The sequence below is a fragment of the Taudactylus pleione genome, unplaced genomic scaffold (assembly GCF_031769625.1).
Source record: "Taudactylus pleione unplaced genomic scaffold, aTauple2 ptg001724l, whole genome shotgun sequence".
In the NCBI taxonomy this organism is placed as follows: domain Eukaryota; kingdom Metazoa; phylum Chordata; class Amphibia; order Anura; family Myobatrachidae; genus Taudactylus; species Taudactylus pleione.
Genome location: NW_028286121.1, coordinates 1,225,645 through 1,246,183, shown reverse-complemented (window position 1 = coordinate 1,246,183; position 20,539 = coordinate 1,225,645). Strand labels below are relative to the sequence as shown.

Sequence of the window (20,539 nt, the reverse complement as noted above, 5' to 3'; positions counted from 1 at the left end):
TTAGAGCTTTGTTTGATGGTTGGGCTGTGTATGTGGTAGTGTGTTGATTTTAGAGCTTTGTTCGATGGTTGGGCTGTGTATGTGATACTGCGTAGATATTACAGCTGGGGATTATGCTTGGGCCGTGTATGTGTTAGTGTGTAGATAATAAAGCTTTGGATGATGCTTGGGCTGTGTATATGGTAGTGTGTAGATATTACAGCTTTGGATGATGGTTTGACTGTGTATGTGGCAGTGTGTAGATATTGGAGTTGTGGTTGATGGTTGGTCTGTGTATGTGGTAGTGTGTAGATATTAGAGTTTTGGATGATGGTTGGGCTGTGTATGTGGTAGTGTGTAGATATTAGAGCTTTGGATGATGGTTGGGCTGTGTATGTAGTAGTGTGTAGATATTAGAGCTATGGATGATGGTTGGTCTGTTTATGTGGTAGTGTGTAGATATTAGAGCTATAGATGATGGTTGGGCTGTGTATGTGGTAATGTGTAGATATTAGAGCTATGGATGATGGTTGGTCTGTGTATGTGGTAGTGTGTAGATATGAGAGTTTTGGTTATGGTTGGGCTGTGTTTATGGTAGTAGTGTGTAGATATTAGAGCTTTGATGGTTGGGCTGTGTATGTGGTAGTGTGTAGATATTAGAGCTTTGGGTGATGGTTGGTCTGTGTATGTGGTAGTGTGTAGATATTAGAGCTTTGGGTGATTGTTGGTCTGTGTATGTGGTAGTGTGTAGATATTAGAGCTTTGGGTGATGGTTGGGCTGTGTACGTGGTAGTAGTGTGTATATATTAGAGCTTCGGATTATGGTTGGGCTGTGTATGTGATAGTGTGTAGATTTTCGAGCTTTGGTCGATGGTTGGGCTGTGTATGTGGTAGTAGTATGTAGATATTAGAGCTTTGATGATGGCTGGTATGTGTATGTGGTAGTGTGTAGATATTAGAGCTATGGATGATGGTTGGTCTGTGTATTTGGTAGTGTGTAGATATTAGAGCTTTGGTTTGGCTGTGTATGTGGTAGTGTGTAGATATTAGAGCTATGGATGATGGTTGGTCTGTGTATGTGGTAGTGTGTAGATATTAGAGCTATGGATGATGGTTGGGCTGTGTCTGTTGTAGTGTGTAGATATTAGAGCTATGGATGATGGTTGGTCTGTGTATGTGGTAGTGTGTAGATATTAGAGCTATGGATGATGGTTGGGCTGTGTATGAGGTAATGTGTAGATATTAGAGCTATGGATGATGGTTTGGTCTGTGTATGTGGTAATGTGTAGATATTAGAGCTATGGATGATTGTTGGGCTGTGTATGTGGTAGTGTGTAGATATTAGAGCTTTGGTGGATGCTTGGGCTGTGTATGTTGTAGTGTGTAGATACTACAGCTTTGGATGATGGTTGTGTTGTGTATGTGGTAGTGTGTAGATATTAGAGCTATGGATGATGGTTGGTCTGTGTATGTGGTAGTGTGTAGATATTAGAGCTTTGGGTGATGGTTGGGCTGTGTATGTGGTAGTAGTGTGTAGATATTAGAGCTTTGGGTGATGTTTGGGCTGTGTATGTGGAATTGTGTAGATATTAGAGCATTGAACGATGGTTGGGCTGTGTATGTGGTAGTGTGTAGATATTCAAGCTTTGGTCGGTGGTTGGGCTGTGTATGTGGTAGTGTGTAGATATTAGAGCTTTGAGTGATGGTTGGGTTGTGTATATGATAGTGTGGAGATATTACAGCTTTGGATGATGCTTGGTCTGTGTATTTGGTAGCGTGTAGATATTAGAGCTTTGGTGATGGTGGGGCTGTGTATGTGGTAGTGTGTAGATATTAGAGCTTTGGTTGATGGTTGGGCTGTGTATATGATAGTGTGTAGATATTAGAGTTTTGGATGATGGTTGGGCTGTGTATGTGGTAGTAGTGTGTAGATATTAGAGCTTTGATAATGGTTGGGCTGTGTATGTGGTAGTGTGTAGATATTAGAGCTATGGATGATGGTTGGGCTGTGTATTTGGTAGTGTGTAGATATTAGAGCTATGGATGATGGTTGGGCTGTGTATGGGGTAGTAATGTGTAGATTTTAGAGCTATGGATGATGGTTGGGCTGTGTATGTGGTAGTGTGTAGATATTAGAGCTATGGATGATGGTTGGTCTGTGTATTTGGTAGTGTGTAGATATTAGAGCTTTGGTGGATGCTTGGGCTGTGTATGTTGTAGTGTGTAGATACTACAGCTTTGTATGATGGTTGTGTTGTGTATGTGGTAGTGTGTAGATATTAGAGCTCTGGATGATGGTTGGTCTGTGTATGTGGTAGTGTGTAGATTTTAGAGCTTTGGGTGATGGTTGGGCTGTGTATGTGGTAGTAGTGTTTAGATATTAGAGCTTTGGGTGATGGTTGGGCTGTGTATGTGGAAGTGTGTAGATATTAGAGCATTGAACGATGGTTGGGCTGTGTATGTGGTAGTGTGTAGATATTCAAGCTTTGGTCGATGGTTGGGGTGTGTATGTGGTAGTGTGTAGATATTAGAGCTTTGAGTGATGGTTGGGTTGTGTATATGATAGTGTGGAGATATTACAGCTTTGGATGATGCTTGGTCTGTGTATTTGGTAGCGTGTAGATATTAGAGCTTTGGTGATGGTGGGGCTGTGTATGTGGTAGTGTGTAGATATTAGAGCTTTGGTTGATGGTTGGGCTGTGTATATGATAGTGTGTAGATATTAGAGTTTTGGATGATGGTTGGGCTGTGTATGTGGTAGTAGTGTGTAGATATTAGAGCTTTGATAATGGTTGGGCAGTGTATGTGGTAGTGTGTAGATATTAGAGCTATGGATGATGATTGGGCTGTGTATTTGGTAGTGTGTAGATATTAGAGCTATGGATGATGGTTGGGCTGTGTATGGGGTAGTAGTGTGTAGATATTAGAGCTATGGATGATGGTTGGGCTGTGTATGTGGTAGTGTGTAGATATTAGAGCTATGGATGATGGTTGGTCTGTGTATTTGGTAGTGTGTAGATATTAGAGCTTTGGTTGATGGTTGGGCTGTGTATGTGGTAGTGTGTAGATATTAGAGCTTTGGTTGATGGTTGGGCTGTGTATATGATAGTGTGTAGATATTAGAGTTTTGGATGATGGTTGGGCTGTGTATGTGGTAGTAGTGTGTAGATATTAGAGCTTTGATAATGGTTGGTCTGTGTATGTGGTAGTGTGTAGATATTAGAGCTTTGGGTGATGGTTGGGCTGTGTATGGGGTAGTAGTGTGTAGATATTAGTGCTATGGATGATGGTTGGGCTGTGTATGTGGTAGTGTGTAGATATTAGAGCTATGGATGATGGTTGGTCTGTGTATGTGGTAGTGTGTAGATATTAGAGCTATAGATGATGGTTGGGCTGTGTATGTGGTAATGTGTAGATATTAGAGCTATGGATGATGGTTGGTCTGTGTATGTGGTAGTGTGTAGATATGAGAGTTTTGGTTATGGTTGGGCTGTGTTTATGGTAGTAGTGTGTAGATATTAGAGCTTTGATGGTTGGGCTGTGTATGTGGTAGTGTGTAGATATTAGAGCTTTGGTGATGGTTGGGTAGTGTATGTGGTAGAGTGTATATATTAGAGCTTCGGATTATGGTTGGGCTGTGTATGTGATAGTGTGTAGATATTCGAGCTTTGGTCGATGGTTGGGCTGTGTCTGTTGTAGTGTGTAGATATTAGAGCTATGGATGATGGTTGGGCTGTGTATGTGGTAGTGTGTAGCTATTAGACCTTTGGAAGATGGTTGGTCTGTGTATGTGGTAGTAGTATGTAGATATTACAGCTTTGCAATTCATGGTAGCGCTGTGTAGATCGTAGTGTGTAGATATTAGAGCTTTAGTTATGGTTGGGCTGTGTATGTGGTAGTAGTGTGTAGATATAAGAGCTTTGATGATGGCTGGTTTGTGTATGTGGTAGTGTGTAGATATTAGAGCTATGGATGATGGTTGGTCTGTGTATTTGGTAGTGTGTAGATATTAGAGCTTTGGTTTGGCTGTGTATGTGGTAGTGTGTAGATATTAGAGCTATGGATGATGGTTGGTCTGTGTATGTGGTAGTGTGTAGATATTAGAGCTATGGATGATGGTTGGGCTGTGTCTGTTGTAGTGTGTAGATATTAGAGCTATGGATGATGGTTGGTCTGTGTATGTGGTAGTGTGTAGATATTAGAGCTGTGGATGATGGTTGGGCTGTGTATGAGGTAATGTGTAGATATTAGAGCTATGGATGATGGTTTGGTCTGTGTATGTGGTAATGTGTAGATATTAGAGCTATGGATGATTGTTGGGCTGTGTATGTGGTAGTGTGTAGATATTAGAGCTTTGGTGGATGCTTGGGCTGTGTATGTTGTAGTGTGTAGATACTACAGCTTTGGATGATGGTTGTGTTGTGTATGTGGTAGTGTGTAGATATTAGAGCTATGGATGATGGTTGGTTTGTGTATGTGTTAGTGTGTAGATATTAGAGCTTTGGGTGATGGTTGGGCTGTGTATGTGGTAGTAGTGTGTAGATATTAGAGCTTTGGGTGATGGTTGGGCTGTGTATGTGGAAGTGTGTAGATATTAGAACATTGAACGATGGTTGGGCTGTGTATGTGGTAGTGTGTAGATATTCAAGCTTTGGTCGATGGTTGGGCTGTGTATGTGGTAGTGTGTAGATATTAGAGCTTTGAGTGATGGTTGGGTTGTGTATAAGATAGTGTGGAGATATTACAGCTTTGGATGATGCTTGGTCTGTGTATTTGGTAGCGTGTAGATATTAGAGCTTTGGTGATGGTGGGGCTGTGTATGTGGTAGTGTGTAGATATTAGAGCTTTGGTTGATGGTTGGGCTGTGTATATGATAGTGTGTAGATATTAGAGTTTTGGATGATGGTTGGGCTGTGTATGTGGTAGTAGTGTGTAGATATTAGAGCTTTGATAATGGTTGGGCTGTGTATTTGGTAGTGTGTAGATATTAGAGCTATGGATGATGGTTGGGCTGTGTATGGGGTAGTAGTGTGTAGATATTAGAGCTATGGATGATGGTTGGGCTGTGTATGTGGTAGTGTGTAGATATTAGAGCTATGGATGATGGTTGGTCTGTGTATTTGGTAGTGTGTAGATATTAGAGCTTTGGTTGATGGTTGGGCTGTGTAGATGATAGTGTGTAGATATTAGAGTTTTGGATGATGGTTGGGCTGTGTATGTGGTAGTAGTGTGTAGATATTAGAGCTTTGATAATGGTTGGTCTGTGTATGTGGTAGTGTGTAGATATTAGAGCTTTGGGTGATGGTTGGGCTGTGTATGGGGTAGTAGTGTGTAGATATTAGAGCTATGGATGATGGTTGGGCTGTGTATGTGGTAGTGTGTAGATATTAGAGCTATGGATGATGGTTGGTCTGTGTATTTGGTAGTGTGTAGATATTAGAGCTTCGGATGATGGTTTGGCTGTGTATGTGGTAGTGTGTAGATATTAGAGCTATGGATGATGGTTGGTCTGTGTATGTGGTAGTGTGTAGATATTAGAGCTATGGATGATGGTTGGGCTGTGTATGTGGTAGTGTGTAGATAATAGAGCTATGTATGATGGTTGCGCTGTGTATGTGGTAGTGTGTAGATATTAGAGCTTTGGGTGATGGTTGGTCTGTGTATGTGGTAGTGTGTAGATATTAGAGCTTTGGGTGATGGTTGGGCTGTGTACGTGGTAGTAGTGTGTAGATATTATAGCTATGGATGATGGTTGGGCTGTGTATATGGTAGATATTAGAGGTTTGGATGATGGTTGGGCTGTGTATGTGGTAGTGTGTAGATATTAGAGCTCTGGATGATGGTTGGGCTGTGTATTTGGTAGTGTGTAGATATTAGAGCTTTGTGTGATGGTTGGGCTGTGTATTTGGTAGTGTGTAGATATTAGAGCTTTGAATGATGGCTGTTTGTCTCATTCTCTTTCTTTCCTTTATCTTTGATTTCACCATAGGAAGAAAGGTCTGATCATTAACATCTCGTCCGAAGCTGGCACTCGCCCGCATCGCATGGTTACAATGTACTGTGCCACAAAGGTACATATATAATAGTAATTTAGCAAACATTTTTTAACCACTTACATTCTATGTACTGGCTAATATTTTAAACACAATTCTAGAAATTGACAACTTTTTACTAGTGAATTAAGGTAAGAACATCTACTGTATATAACACATTTTTAACACAATTTTAGTAACTAGATTGTTGAGCTGTGTATGTGGTAGTAGTGTGTAGATATTACAGCTTTGCAATTCATGGTTGCGCTGTGTAGATGGTAGTGTGTAGATATTAGAGCTTTAGTTATGGTTGGGCTGTGTATTTGGTAGTGTGTAGATATTAGAGCTTTGATGATGGTTGGGCTGTGTATGTGGTAGTAGTGTGTAGATATTAGAGCTTAGGAGATCGTTGGGTTGTGTATGTGGTAGTGTGTATATATTAGAGCTTCGGATTATGGTTGGGCTGTGTATGTGATAGTGTGTAGATATTCGAGCTTTGGTCGATGGCTGGGCTGTGTCTGTTGTAGTGTGTAGCTATTAGACCTTTGGAAGATAGTTGGGCTGTGTATGTGGTAGTAGTATGTACATATTAGAGCTTTGCAATTCATGGTTGCACTGTGTAGATGGTAGTGTGTAGATATTAGAGCTTTAGTTATGGTTGGGCTGTGTATGTGGTAGTGTGTAGATATAAGAGCTTTGATGATGGTTGGTCTGTGTATGTGGTAGTGTTTAGATATTAGAGCTTTGGTTATGGTTGGGCTATGTATGTAGTAGTGTGTAGATATTAGACCTTTGTTTATGGCTGGGCTGTGTATGTGGTAGTGTGTAGATATTAGAGCTATGGATGATGGTTGGGCTGTGTATGTGGTAGTGTGTAGATATTAGAGCTTTGGTTATGGTTGGGCTGTGTATGTGGTAGTGTGTAGATATTAGAGCTATGGATGATGGTTGGGCTGTGTATGTGGTAATGTGTAGATATTAGGGCTATGGATGATGGTTGGTCTGTGTATGTGGTAGTGTGTAGATATGAGAGTTTTGGTTATGGTTGGGCTGTGTTTATGGTAGTAGTGTGTAGATATTAGAGCTTTGATGGTTGGGCTGTGTATTTGGTAGTGGGTAGATATTAGAGCTTTGGTGATGGTTGGGTAGTGTATGTGGTAGTGTGTATATATTAGAGCTTCGGATTATGGTTGGGCTGTGTATGTGATAGTGTGTAGATATGCGAGCTTTGGTCGATGGTTGGGCTGTGTATGTGGTAGTGTGTAGATATTAGAGCTATGGATGATGGTTGGTCTGTGTATGTGGTAGTGTGTAGATATTAGAGCTATGGATGATGGTTGGTCTGTTTATGTGGTAGTGTGTAGATATTAGAGCTATGGATGATGGTTGGGCTGTTTATGTGGTAGTGTGTAGATATTAGAGCTATGGATGATGGTTGGGCTGTGTATGTGGTAATGTGTAGATATTAGAGCTATGGATGATGGTTGGGCTGTGTATGTGGTAATGTGTAGATATTAGAGCTATGGATGATGGTTGGGCTGTGTATTTGGTAGTGTGTAGATATTAGAGCTATGGATGATAGTTAGGCTGTGTATTTGGATGTCTTCCATACAATAAATCAAAAGGGGAAAACCGTGTGGAGGTTTGGGGAACCTCTCTTATGGCCAACAGCAAATAAGGTAACAAGTAATGCCAATCTCTACCATCTTTGTCCACTACTTTTCTTAGCATGTGCTTTAAAGTTTTATTAAACCTCTCCACTAACCCATCGGTCTGGGGATGGTACACAGAGGTTCTTAATTGATCAATTTTAAACAGGCGGCACAACTCTCATGATTTTGAACATAAATGGGGTACCTTGGTCAGTCAGGATTTCCTTAGGTATTCCCAACCTGCTAAAGACATGGACTAAGGGCCTGATTCAGACCCGCTCGTGAGCGCCGAGCGCTCGCAAGCTGGTCGATGTTGGCCCAGTGCGCATGTGCCTGACAGAGCCGGCTCCGTCGTGCGCATGCGCGAGACCCGGATAGCGACGGGCAAACCGTCGCTCCGGGTCTCGCACCAAAGGGGGCGTACTGTCGATGTTGAGTGACAGCACGCCCCCTTTGGTGGGCGTGCCGGGGGCGTGGCTGCCCAGACGGAGGCGTTCCCATGCCTACCGTCTGGGGCCGGCCCAACTGACATCACAAGTGATGTGAGTGGGTGGACTTCTTGCTCTGTAAGAGCAAGAAGTCCACTGGGACTTGCAGCAATGAGACCCTACCACAAGGGTCTCATCGCAAGTCCGATGGTCGCGATGGTCTTGACCATCGCGACCATCATCCTGGCCGATCGCACTAGCTGTGGGTGGTCACCCACAGCTATGCGAGCGGCCAGGAGGCCGCTCTAAAAATACAATAGGCAGGCACTGATTCAGAGCGAGCGCTCTGAAAGACCATCCGGCTGTGAATCAGGCCCTAATTCCCTAGCAATGGTCTTTGTTGACGTATTGAGCATTGGTATCGCTACCGGGTAGCGTAATCCATTATCACTAGAATATATTGATGGCCCCAGGCAGACTTCATTAATGGTCCAACCAAGTCCATAGCTATTCTTTCGAAGGGAACCTCAATAATAGGCTACGGGACAAGTGGACTTTTAAAATGCGGCCTCGGAGCATGATATTGACATTCAGGACAGGACGCACAATAGTCAGATACCTCTTTATGGACCCCGGGCCAGAAAAACCTCTGCAAGATCCGCTCAGTGTTTTTTTTTCTACCCCTAGGTGACCTGCCATTATATGACTATGAGCCAGGTCTAGCACTGTTCTTCTGTATGCCTTGGGAACTATTAATTGTTCCACAATGTCTTCCCCTTTTTTAGTCACTTGATACAAAAAATCCTGGCACACCGCCATGCAAGGATACGACAACGGACTATCAGGGTCTATGGGTTTTCCATCAATTACTTTTACATTTTCCCTGGCTTTTACTAGAGTAGGGTCAATCAACTGCTCCATGGCAAAGACCTCTCTCCTGACCTCAAGATCAGGCAGGCGATCCACGGGCTCAACAACACTCCCCACCTCAGTGGGAGGCACACCGCCTGGTGAGCCACCATCACTCTCAGGTTCACCAACCATGCTAGAAAAAGGGAACATCACAGACTCTGAAGAATCTCCCCCTTCTACTGCACCAGTAACTATCTCAAATGGGTCGGGGTTGTTTACTTCTGGAACAAATCGGCTTTCCCACAACTTCCAGAAGTGGGCAAAGTCTCTCCCCAATATCGCATCATACATTAAGCCATGTACCAAATCCACAGAGACTGTCGCAGAACCACATGGTGTCTCGATGTCCACTTCTGCAGTAATATAATACCTAGTATCCCCATGTACGCAGGTCACACCAACAGTTTTCCCCTTACACTTCTAGGGGTTCACCAATTCAGCTTTCATAAGTGTAACCAGGCTACCAGAATCTAACAGAGCCTCTACTCGGTTGCCTTCTACAGTGAGTACACACATGTGCTTATCTGTCTCAGCCTGCCGGTCAGCAGTACAGGCTGGCTGTGCAAAGAAAGACTTCCTGCAGTTAATATGAGCAGTATCGCATTGCATAGGTTCAGAGGTAAGTGAACAATTAGCCGCAATATGGCCAAAACCACCACATCGGAAACACTGAATCACATTATAACCTAGTCTTTTACAGGGTAGGAACCTTCCTGGCCTGGCTGGCCTGTCTCCACGTTCCTCACCCTCAGTCTTAGGTACATTCCATCGCCCAGCACCCTTCTCCCCTGGAACAGTCTTACCAGTCTCGATGTGAGTTCGCTGGTGCGTCATCGGGGCTCGGTGGGGCAGACTCAACAGCTCCTCAGCTGCCACGTACCTCTCCACCAGTCCGACTAACTGGTCGGCGGATTTAGGGTCTGCATGGCTCACCCACTTGCGCAGAAATGCAGGTAGCGACCGTAGACCATCACAACTCTTTACATAATCTGTGGTCCTGTTAGTGTCTTAGGCTGCAGCCATTTTGTGGTAAGATGGACAAGGTCATGCGTCTGTGAGTATGGAGGCTTTTCCGTTTGGAACTTCCAGTGGTGTACTCGTTGGGCACGAATGAACAGGTTGACTCCTAAACGAGTTAGGATCTCTCGTTTCAATTTCTTATAGTCTTTGGCATCAGCTAGGCATAAGTTGTAGTAGGCCTTTTGTGGCTCTCCAGACAGGAAAGGTGCCACCAGACTTGCCCATTGTTCCTTGGGCTAACTCTCCCTCTCTGCTGTTCTCTCAAATGCGGTGAGATACGCTTCCACATGAATCGACCGAAGTCATCTTCTGTAGGAAGTGACTGGCACGCATGGAGCGAGTGGTGGTGGGTGGACCAGTGGTAGCATCACCAGACCGGGCTACTAGGTGTTGTACCATCGCCTTTAAGGCCTGGCTGTTTTCCGCTATGGCCTGGTGGGTTTCCTCAATGGTAACCTGTTGCTGCCTCTGGGCCCCCTCCAAGGCCAATAGTTGCACCTGGGTGGATTCCTGCTGAGCTCTGGTAGCTTCCTGCTGAGCCGCCGTAGCTTGGTGCAAGGCTTTGACAACGTCCTCCATGCTGCTTTTAGGTGTGGGCTGAAAGCAAACTCTGTCTTCTCTAAGCATCTGTGGGTGCCACCTTCATGGACTTCAACGTTATATCCACCATAAACAATGGGTCTGTCACTTTAAATTTTAAACATAGACATTTTTTCCTGGCTGCAACTTCAGTGAGTCTGCCTGCATTCTCCACCAAATATGACACAGTTGGGATAGGGGTCCCTCTCCGGGGGTAGATGGACTCCCTCTTTACACAAAGCATCCGTAGAAACAGGAGACAAGTCTGGGAATCTCGTACAAACTGGTCGGCGCCAGTCATTTTTGTGCCACACACAAAAATCTAAACAAAAGCATAAACATAAGTCCTAGCCCGGCTGGGCACTAACTACACAGCAGATTCCCTTGCTACAACAATGGTAGGGCCTATTGCCCTCACCATCAACAAAACACGTGCACAGTACTAACAGGGTTTTAACAAAGTGTCTCTGGACAGTCTAGACTGCCAGCACCCCCAGGTATGAGACACTCAGCCACAAACAAACCCAGCTTAAATCAGCCAGTTCCAGGTGGAAGCCCTAATGAGCCTGCTACCAGGCTGAAAGGCCCAAAACCTGGAGTGGCCTGTGGATGGAACCCTCCCTCTCCTCACATCCACACCCCCAGGACCCATTCCGGCTTTTCACAGAAGCTGACATTACTAGTCTGCTTTTCTAACAGACTTCTCCTGGGGGTTTTAAAAGACATAAGACAGGAATCTGGGACAAATATAGAAGCCATTCCACACTTCTCCAGTGCTTCTATCACAATATATATGGCCCAATTTGGATTCACGATAGATTTTGAGATATCTTGTTCTGAGATCAGTTTAGGGAATCATTTTATTCAAGTCAGTCTAAATGGGCCATATTTCATGGATCTTCGGACGTCTTCTGCCTTAAGACTGGCAAAATGCAAATCTGTGTAAGATAAATTGTCTGTGAACACCACTGGCCCATAAGGTGGAGTTGCCAGGGAATTCCACCCTGTCCAGTACCATTCCAGCAGGAGATATTCAACCAACCCTTGTAGCACTAACAGGGAGATTGATAACACTCCGGCAGGCGTTGTTAGGAGATAATCAATACTCATTGGAAATCGTGGTAGTGTGGTATCCTTTGTCATTAACTGCACTAAGGGGCAAATTCAAATAGCCGCTATTCAATTAAGCACCACAACCCCAAAGCACCACGGCAGAGGACATGAAGCAGAGAGTTTGGTCTGTGTGGCCGGATTGCTTAGTCTGTGAAGTGGGCGTTTCAGGGCAGATACCGTGCGGACGCACGGAACAGATGCTTCTCGTGGGAGCGCCGTAGGCGTGTAATCTGACTTCTGTGCTTGTTTTGAGGTATGTGGATGGAGACGGGAAACCTGCTCCAGATGGATCTTTGCACCTAGCATGGGATGGGTGCAAGCGCCGATACTTATGATGGCGGCTGCGGATGGGAAATGAGTTGGCAGAGCGAGGCGTGTGCATTACGCCACCTGAATACTCACAGAGATGGATATTTGCCTTTGCATAATATGGTATATCTGGTTGGCGCGGATGTCCACACTTCATCGTTGATGAACGACGTTGTCTGAAGGGGGGTCCGGGGGTCAGGAGTCTTACTGCGTGCTGTGATCACTGCTGTAGAGAGATTCTTTCATCTTGTCTGATCAATAACAATATTTTGCTTTTACCTTTTTTTTACCTTTGCAACGTGTAAGTTTGGTCTTTTATATAATATGCGTTTGTCACTGAATACGTCTATATCCAAAGGGGTTCCGCTCAGCACTGATATTACCCGGAGTTGGCGCTTTTTCTGCTCTGATGAACATTGTATTGTTGAGCGGGTGAAATCTTTCCATTCCGTGGTGGTGGATTAATAACCGCCGTCTGCTGTCAGTGTACATGGCGTGCATAGGAGCTCATGGCTACAACATTTACCGCCATAGCTAGAGTTACATAATACACTGGATGACACGGGCTACCGATATCAGGACTGTAACTAGGGGTGTGCAAGCAGTGCAGCCACACAAAGCGCAGAGCCCTGTGGCGGCACAGCTGCTCACCCACGGCCCCTCCATCTGGCTAGCAGGGCGTCTGGAACGACACCCCGCAGCAAGAATCGCTGTAGTGCAACCCGGTCCATCCTGAACATGCACACTGCAGCTCTTATAGCTGTAAATCCCAGTGCTACTGGCTCCCCCTCTCCGCACATTAATTTACAGCAAAGACATCAGAGCTTCCTGATTATAAGTGATGACATCAGAACTCCCCAATTATAAGCTATGACATCAGAACTCATCAAATTATAAGCATTGCCATCAGAACTTCCTGATTATAAGCGTTGCCATCAGAACTTCCCAATTATAAGCATTGCCATCAGAACTTCCCGATTATAAGCGATGACATCAGAACTCTCCAATTTCAAGCGATGACATCAGAAATCCCTGATTATAAGCGATGACATCAGAAATCCCTGATTATAAGCGATGGCATCAGAACTCTCCAATTTCAAGCGATGACATCAGAAATCCCTGATTATAAGCGATGGCATCAGAACTCTCCAATTTCAAGTGATGACATCAGAACTCCCTGATTATAAGCAATGATTTCAAAACCTGAATTATAAACGATGTCTTCAGCACTCCCCGATTATAAATGATGACATCAGAAATCACCAATTATTAGGCGATGACATCAGAACTTCCTGATTATAAGCAATTACATCACAACTCCCTAATTGCAATTATGACATCAGAAATCACCAATTGTAAGCGATGACATATGAATATAAACAATGACATCAGAACCTGAATTATAGCAATGACATCAGAACTCAGAGTATACAAATATTATTTTACAAATTCTGATACACATAGTAACATATATGATACAATGTCTGCTTTGTGTTCATGTATCATTTTTATACAGATAATAAACTTGTGAAATTAACCCATCGTCTCCCGTCTAGGTCTTCATGGATTTCTTTTCCCGCGGTATACATGGCGAGTACATATCTGAGGGGATCACAGTGCAGGTAATAGTATAACATATATACAGCAGCTGTCAGACACAGTGTACATTACTGCGGTGTAATTCATCCACATACAGATCCGTGCGCTACAAGTCACATTACACCTAACGCGTGAGCGCTGTACGGCTCGGTAGCGCCAAGAGTCTTTTTGTGCGGCTTTTTTCCCTTATAATGCGTCTTATTTGCAAAGCAGCACGAATAGGCCACACAAGCAGCTTCTGCGGATTAAAAATGATTTGCGCCATGCGTATATTCTGCGTGCCACTGCGGGTGTGTCTGCATGCAAAATGCTACGTTACACTGTCAGCGGCTGTGACACTGTAACATAACATTCACATGCAGATACACGCCGGAATCCCGACACCAGTCACAATACCAGCACTGGCATCCCGACGGTAAGTGGTGGGGTTAGGGTCAGGCACTAGGGGGGAAGGGATGGGTTTAGGCTGCATGGGGGAAGATTAGGTTTAGGCACTGGGGGTGGGGTGGATTTAGGCAGCAGGGAGGGGGGGTTAGGGTACTTACCTAACCCTGTCGGGATTCTGCGCGCCGGCATCCCGTACCCAACAATATGTTCATTTATTTCCAGGACAGCTGCACACACTGCAGAACAGAAACTGCTACTCTTGGGATTCGGCGCCCTCTTGTGGCATCAATTAACTCTGCATTTACTAGTGAGTGCGCATATCCAAACATCTGATTGCTCCGGATCGGACCAGCTCATGCATGCATGCACACCAAGGGGGCATGGTTACATTAAATGGGGGAGGGGCTTTAGCGCATCAGACTAGTAGTGCCATTCTCAGCCACCGTCCCCTCCCGCCAAGTCAATGTCACATGCACCTCCCACTGTCACTAGAGGGGCATCCCTTAGCAGCCTGGGTCTCAGTACTGTGCTGCCTAAATCAGACATTTGGGAGATATGCAAGTGTCAACATATAGCGCCAGGCCTGACCTCATGGGAACAGGTGTTATATGGTGGGGTTCAGGAGGTTAGAGTACCTTTAGATTGTCCTTCATCCCTCCCAATAAAGAAGGACTGATGTGGATTACAGCAGCAGTAAAGTGTTCGTCACGGAAGATCCTCAGGTTAGTCGTGACCCATAAATTGTGTATAAACCCTGTACTCTATTTGCTGTGCTGTACAAGTTCGGTGCAGACCCCCCCCCTCCCCCCTGTAACATTGTTGCGGACATATACCAGCACACCTCCCTGCAGATGTTGCCTCTTTCTCCGCAGAGCGTGATGCCTCTAGTGGTCTCCACCAACATGACGAACAGAACGGCGACGAACGTCTTCGTGAAATCCGCTGACGACTTCGTCCGGGAGGCCCTCAATACTGTGGGATACACAATTCGAACTAGTGGGTGCCTCTCCCACTCCATCCAGGTATAAGCAGGCAGTCTAGCCCCATACAAACCCGTCTCTCCTATGTTTCACACCCTTTACTAAAGCTCAAACCTCCAACAACATTGCATAATGCAGTGGTGACCAAACCGGGTTACGCGGGGCACTTGCCACGGGTTGGTGGTCCAGGGATGAACCATATTATTTATGTGATAGGCAAAACCAGAGCTGGTGACCGCCAATCATAAAATATGTGGACAAACAGAAGCGCCACCAAGTAAGCACGATTAACTTAATGTTATATTTTTTTCATACTTTCTCAATAATAAACGTTTGGCCTAGGGGCGGTGATCGCAAAATACGGCTTAGGGCGTTTATACCCTCTACAGGAATCTGGGGACCCGGTTTTTAAAACTGAGCGGGTCCTGCATCCCATCTAACCCTGACTGTGTAGCTGTGTGCATCCCCCCTAACACTGACTGTGTAGCTGTGTGCATCCCATCTAACCCTGACTGTGTAGCTGTGTGCATCCCCCCAACCCTGACTGTGTAGCTGTGTGCATCCCCCCTAACCCTGACTGTGTAGCTGTGTGCATCCCATCTAACCCTGACTGTGTAGCTGTGTGCATCCCATCTAACCCTGACTGTGTAGCTGTGTGCATCCCATCTAACCCTGACTGTGTAGCTGTGTGCATCCCATCTAACCCTGACTGTGTAGCTGTGTGCATCCCCCCTAACACTGACTGTGTAGCTGTGTGCATCCCATCTAACCCTGACTGTGTAGCTGTGTGCATCCCCCCTAACCCTGACTGTGTAGCTGTGTGCATGCCCCTAACCCTGACTGTGTAGCTGTGTGCATCCCATCTAACCCTGACTGTGTAGCTGTGTGCATCCCATCTAACCCTGACTGTGTAGCTGTGTGCATCCCATCTAACCCTGACTGTGTAGCTGTGTACATCCCATCTAACCCTCCCTGACTGTGTAACTGTGTGCATCCCCCTAACCCTGACTGTGTAGCTGTGTGCATCCCATCTAACCCTGACTGTGTAGCTGTGTTCATCCCCCCTAACACTGACTGTGTAGCTGTGTGCATCCTATCTAACCCTGACTGTGTAGCTGTGTGCATCTCATCTAACCCTGACTGTGTAGCTGTGTGCACCCCACCTAACCCTGACTGTGTAGCTGTGTGCATCCCATCTAACCCTGACTGTGTAGCTGTGTGCATCTCATCTAACCCTGACTGTGTAGCTGTGTGCATCCCATCTAACCCTGACTGTGTAGCTGTGTGCATCCCATCTAACCCTGACTGTGTAGCTGTGTACATCCCATCTAACCCTCCCTGACTGTGTAGCTGTGTGCATCCCCCCTAACACTGACTATGTAACTGTGTGCATCCCATCTAACCCTGACTGTGTAGCTGTGTGCATCTCATCTAACCCTGACTGTGTAGCTGTGTGCATCCCATCTAACCCTGACTGTGTAGCTGTGTGCATCCCATCTAACCCTGACTGTGTAGCTGTGTACATCCCATCTAACCCTCCCTGACTGTGTAGCTGTGTGCATCCCCCCTAACCCTGACTGTGTAACTGTGTGCATCCCATCTAACCCTGACTGTGTAGCTGTGTACATCCCATCTAACCCTGACTGTGTAGCTGTGTGCATCCCCCCTAACCCGGACTGTGTAGCTGTGTGCATCCCATCTAACCCTGACTGTGTAGCTGTGTGCATCCCATCTAACCCTGACTGTGTAGCTGTGTGCATCTCATCTAACCCTGACTGTGTAGCTGTGTGCATCCCATCTAACCCTGACTGTGTAACTGTGTGCATCTCATCTAACCCTGACTGTGTAACTCTGTGCATCCCATCTAACCCTGACTGTGTAGCTCTGTGCATCCCATCTAACCCTGACTGTGTAGCTCTGTGCATCCCATCTAACCCTGACTGTGTAGCTGTGTTCATCCCCCCTAACCCTGACTGTGTAGCTGTGTGCATCCCATCTAACCCTGACTGTGTAGCTGTGTGCATCCCCCCTAACCCTGACTGTGTAGCTGTGTGCATCCCATCTAACCCTGACTGTGTAGCTGTGTGCATCCCATCTAACCCTGACTGTGTAGCTGTGTGCATCCCCCCTAACACTGACTGTGTAGCTGTGTGCATCCCATCTAACCCTGACTGTGTAGCTGTGTGCATCCCCCCTAACCCTGACTGTGTAGCTGTGTGCATCCCCCTAACCCTGACTGTGTAGCTGTGTGCATCCCCTCTAACCCTGACTGTGTAGCTGTGTGCATCCCCCCTAACACTGACTGTGTAGCTGTGTGCATCCCATCTAACCCTGACTGTGTAGCTGTGTGCATCCCCCCTAACCCTGACTGTGTAGCTGTGTGCATCCCCCTTAACCCTGACTGTGTAGCTGTGTGCATCCCATCTAACCCTGACTGTGTAGCTGTGTGCATCCCATCTAACCCTGACTGTGTAGCTGTGTGCATCCCATCTAACCCTGACTGTGTAGCTGTGTGCATCCCATCTAACCCTGACTGTGTAGCTGTATGCATCCCCCCTAACACTGACTGTGTAGCTGTGTGCATCCCATCTAACCCTGACTGTGTAGCTGTGTGCATCCCCCCTAACCCTGACTGTGTAGCTGTGTGCATCCCCCTAACCCTGACTGTGTAGCTGTGTGCATCCCATCTAACCCTGACTGTGTAGCTGTGTGCATCCCATCTAACCCTGACTGTGTAGCTGTGTGCATCCCATCTAACCCTGACTGTGTAGCTGTGTACATCCCATCTAACCCTCCCTGACTGTGTAACTGTGTGCATCCCCCTAACCCTGACTGTGTAGCTGTGTGCATCCCATCTAACCCTGACTGTGTAGCTGTGTTCATCCCCCCTAACACTGACTGTGTAGCTGTGTGCATCCTATCTAACCCTGACTGTGTAGCTGTGTGCATCTCATCTAACCCTGACTGTGTAGCTGTGTGCACCCCACCTAACCCTGACTGTGTAGCTGTGTGCATCCCATCTAACCCTGACTGTGTAGCTGTGTGCATCTCATCTAACCCTGACTGTGTAGCTGTGTGCATCCCATATAACCCTGACTGTGTAGCTGTGTGCATCCCATCTAACCCTGACTGTGTAGCTGTGTGCATCCCATCTAACCCTCCCTGACTGTGTAGCTGTGTGCATCCCCCCTAACACTGACTATGTAACTGTGTGCATCCCATCTAACCCTGACTGTGTAGCTGTGTGCATCTCATCTAACCCTGACTGTGTAGCTGTGTGCATCCCATCTAACCCTGACTGTGTAGCTGTGTGCATCCCATCTAACCCTGACTGTGTAGCTGTGTACATCCCATCTAACCCTCCCTGACTGTGTAGCTGTGTGCATCCCCCCTAACCCTGACTGTGTAACTGTGTGCATCCCATCTAACCCTGACTGTGTAGCTGTTTACATCCCATCTAACCCTGACTGTGTAACTGTGTGCATCCCCCCTAACCCGGACTGTGTAGCTGTGTGCATCCCATCTAACCCTGACTGTGTAGCTGTGTGCATCCCTTCTAACCCTGACTGTGTAGCTGTGTGCATCTCATCTAACCCTGACTGTGTAGCTGTGTGCATCCCATCTAACCCTGACTGTGTAACTTTGTGCATCTCATCTAACCCTGACTGTGTAACTCTGTGCATCCCATCTAACCCTGACTGTGTAGCTCTGTGCATCCCATCTAACCCTGACTGTGTAGCTGTGTGCATCCCATCTAACCCTGACTGTGTAGCTGTGTTCATCCCCCCTAACCCTGACCGTGTAGCTGTGTGCATCCCATCTAACCCTGACCGTGTAGCTGTGTGCATCCCCCCTAACCCTGACTGTGTAGCTGTGTGCATCCCCCCTAACCCTGACTGTGTAGCTGTGTGCATCCCATCTAACCCTGACTGTGTAGCTGTGTGCATCCCATCTAACCCTGACTGTGTAACTGTGTGCATCCCATCTAACCCTGACTGTATAGCTGCGTGCATCCCCCTAACCCTGACTGTGTAGCTGCGTGTATCCCATCTAACCCTGACTGTGTAGCTGCGTGCATCTCATCTAACCCTGACTGTGTAACTGCGTGCATCCCATCTAACCCTGACTGTGTAACTGTGTGCATCCCATCTAACCCTGACTGTGTAGCTGTGTGCATCCCATCTAACCCTGACTGTGTAGCTGTGTGCATCCCATCTAACCCTGACTGTGTAACTGTGTGCATCCCATCTAGCCCTGACTGTATAGCTGTGTGCATCCCCCTAACCCTGACTGTGTAGCTGCGTGTATCCCATCTAACCCTGACTGTGTAGCTGCGTGCATCTCATCTAACCCTGACTGTGTAACTGCGTGCATCCCATCTAACCCTGACTGTGTAACTGTGTGCATCCCATCTAACCCTGACTGTGTAGCTGTGTGCATCCCATCTAACCCTGACTGTGTAGCTGTGTGCATCCCATCTAACCCTGACTGTGTAACTGTGTGCATCCCATCTAACCCTGACTGTATAGCTGCGTGCAGATAAGCAACAAAGCAAAGCAACCAAGTGTTAGGTGCCCTGGCAGAGAGTAAGAAGTAGATGAAGGTAGAGTAAGGAGAAGCACAAGAGGGTAGAGGGCCCTGCTCGTAAGAGCTTACATTCTAAAGGGGCGGGGCAGACAAACAGGGGTGACACAGATGGGGTAGGCAGGGAGGAAGGAGCATGTTGCAGCAAGTTAGGATGAGAGCTGGAAGGCTTTGATGACTTAGTGGGTCTTGAGAGCCCGTTTGAAGGATTGAAGAGAAGTGGAGAGTCTGATGGGAAGCGGGAGAGAGTTCCAGAGGTGGGGAGCAGCACGGGCAAAATCTTGGAGGCGGGAGTGGGAGGAAGTAATCAATTACCATGAGAGGTGGACAGGAGAGTGAAGGGAGATGAGATCCGAGATGTAAATGGGAGAAGATTGGGTGAGGGCTTTGTGAGTGTGAGAACCTTAAATTGGGTTCTAAAAGGGAAGGGGAGCCAGTGGAGGGCTTGTAGGAGAGGGGAGGCAGATGCAGAGCGTTTTCAGAGGAAGATGAGCCGAGCAGCAGCATTAAGGACAGACTGGAGAGGAGAGAGTTGGGAGATGGGGAGGCCAGATAATACTGTGTGTATATCCCCTAACCCTGACTGTGTAATACTGTGTGTATATCCCCTAACCCTGACTGTGTAATACTGTGTGTATATCCCCTAGCCCTGACTGTGTAATGCTGTGTGTATATCCCCTAGCCCTGACTGTGTAATACTGTGTGTATATCCCCTAGCCCTGACTGTGTAATACTGTGTGTATATTAGGGATGAGCGGGTTCGGTTCCCTGAGAACCGAACCCACCCGAACTTCGGGGATCCGGGGCGATCCGAGCCCAAGCTCGGATCTCCCTGTCTGCCCCGGATCCCTCTCCCGAGGCAAAACCTCGAGATCTGCTGTCGGATCTCGAGGTTTTGCCTCGAGCGGCCATTTAAAAAAAAATGCCTTTGCCTTTAATGGGCAAAGTGCTGATTGGCTGACAGA

The 20,539-nt window shown here is 46.5% G+C and overlaps 1 protein-coding gene across 1 annotated transcript in view; it reads left to right on the top strand.

Annotated features, from left to right (window-relative positions):
- Nucleotides 1–20,539, top strand: part of LOC148439530 (very-long-chain 3-oxoacyl-CoA reductase-B-like) — a 230,510-nt gene that overhangs the window by 179,524 nt on the left and 30,447 nt on the right. The window contains exons 8-10 of the mRNA XM_088464628.1: nucleotides 5,969–6,050; nucleotides 13,581–13,646; nucleotides 14,883–15,032. Coding sequence (XP_088320754.1) covers nucleotides 5,969–6,050; nucleotides 13,581–13,646; nucleotides 14,883–15,032 — 298 coding nt within the window. The remainder of the gene's footprint in view (nucleotides 1–5,968; nucleotides 6,051–13,580; nucleotides 13,647–14,882; nucleotides 15,033–20,539) is intronic.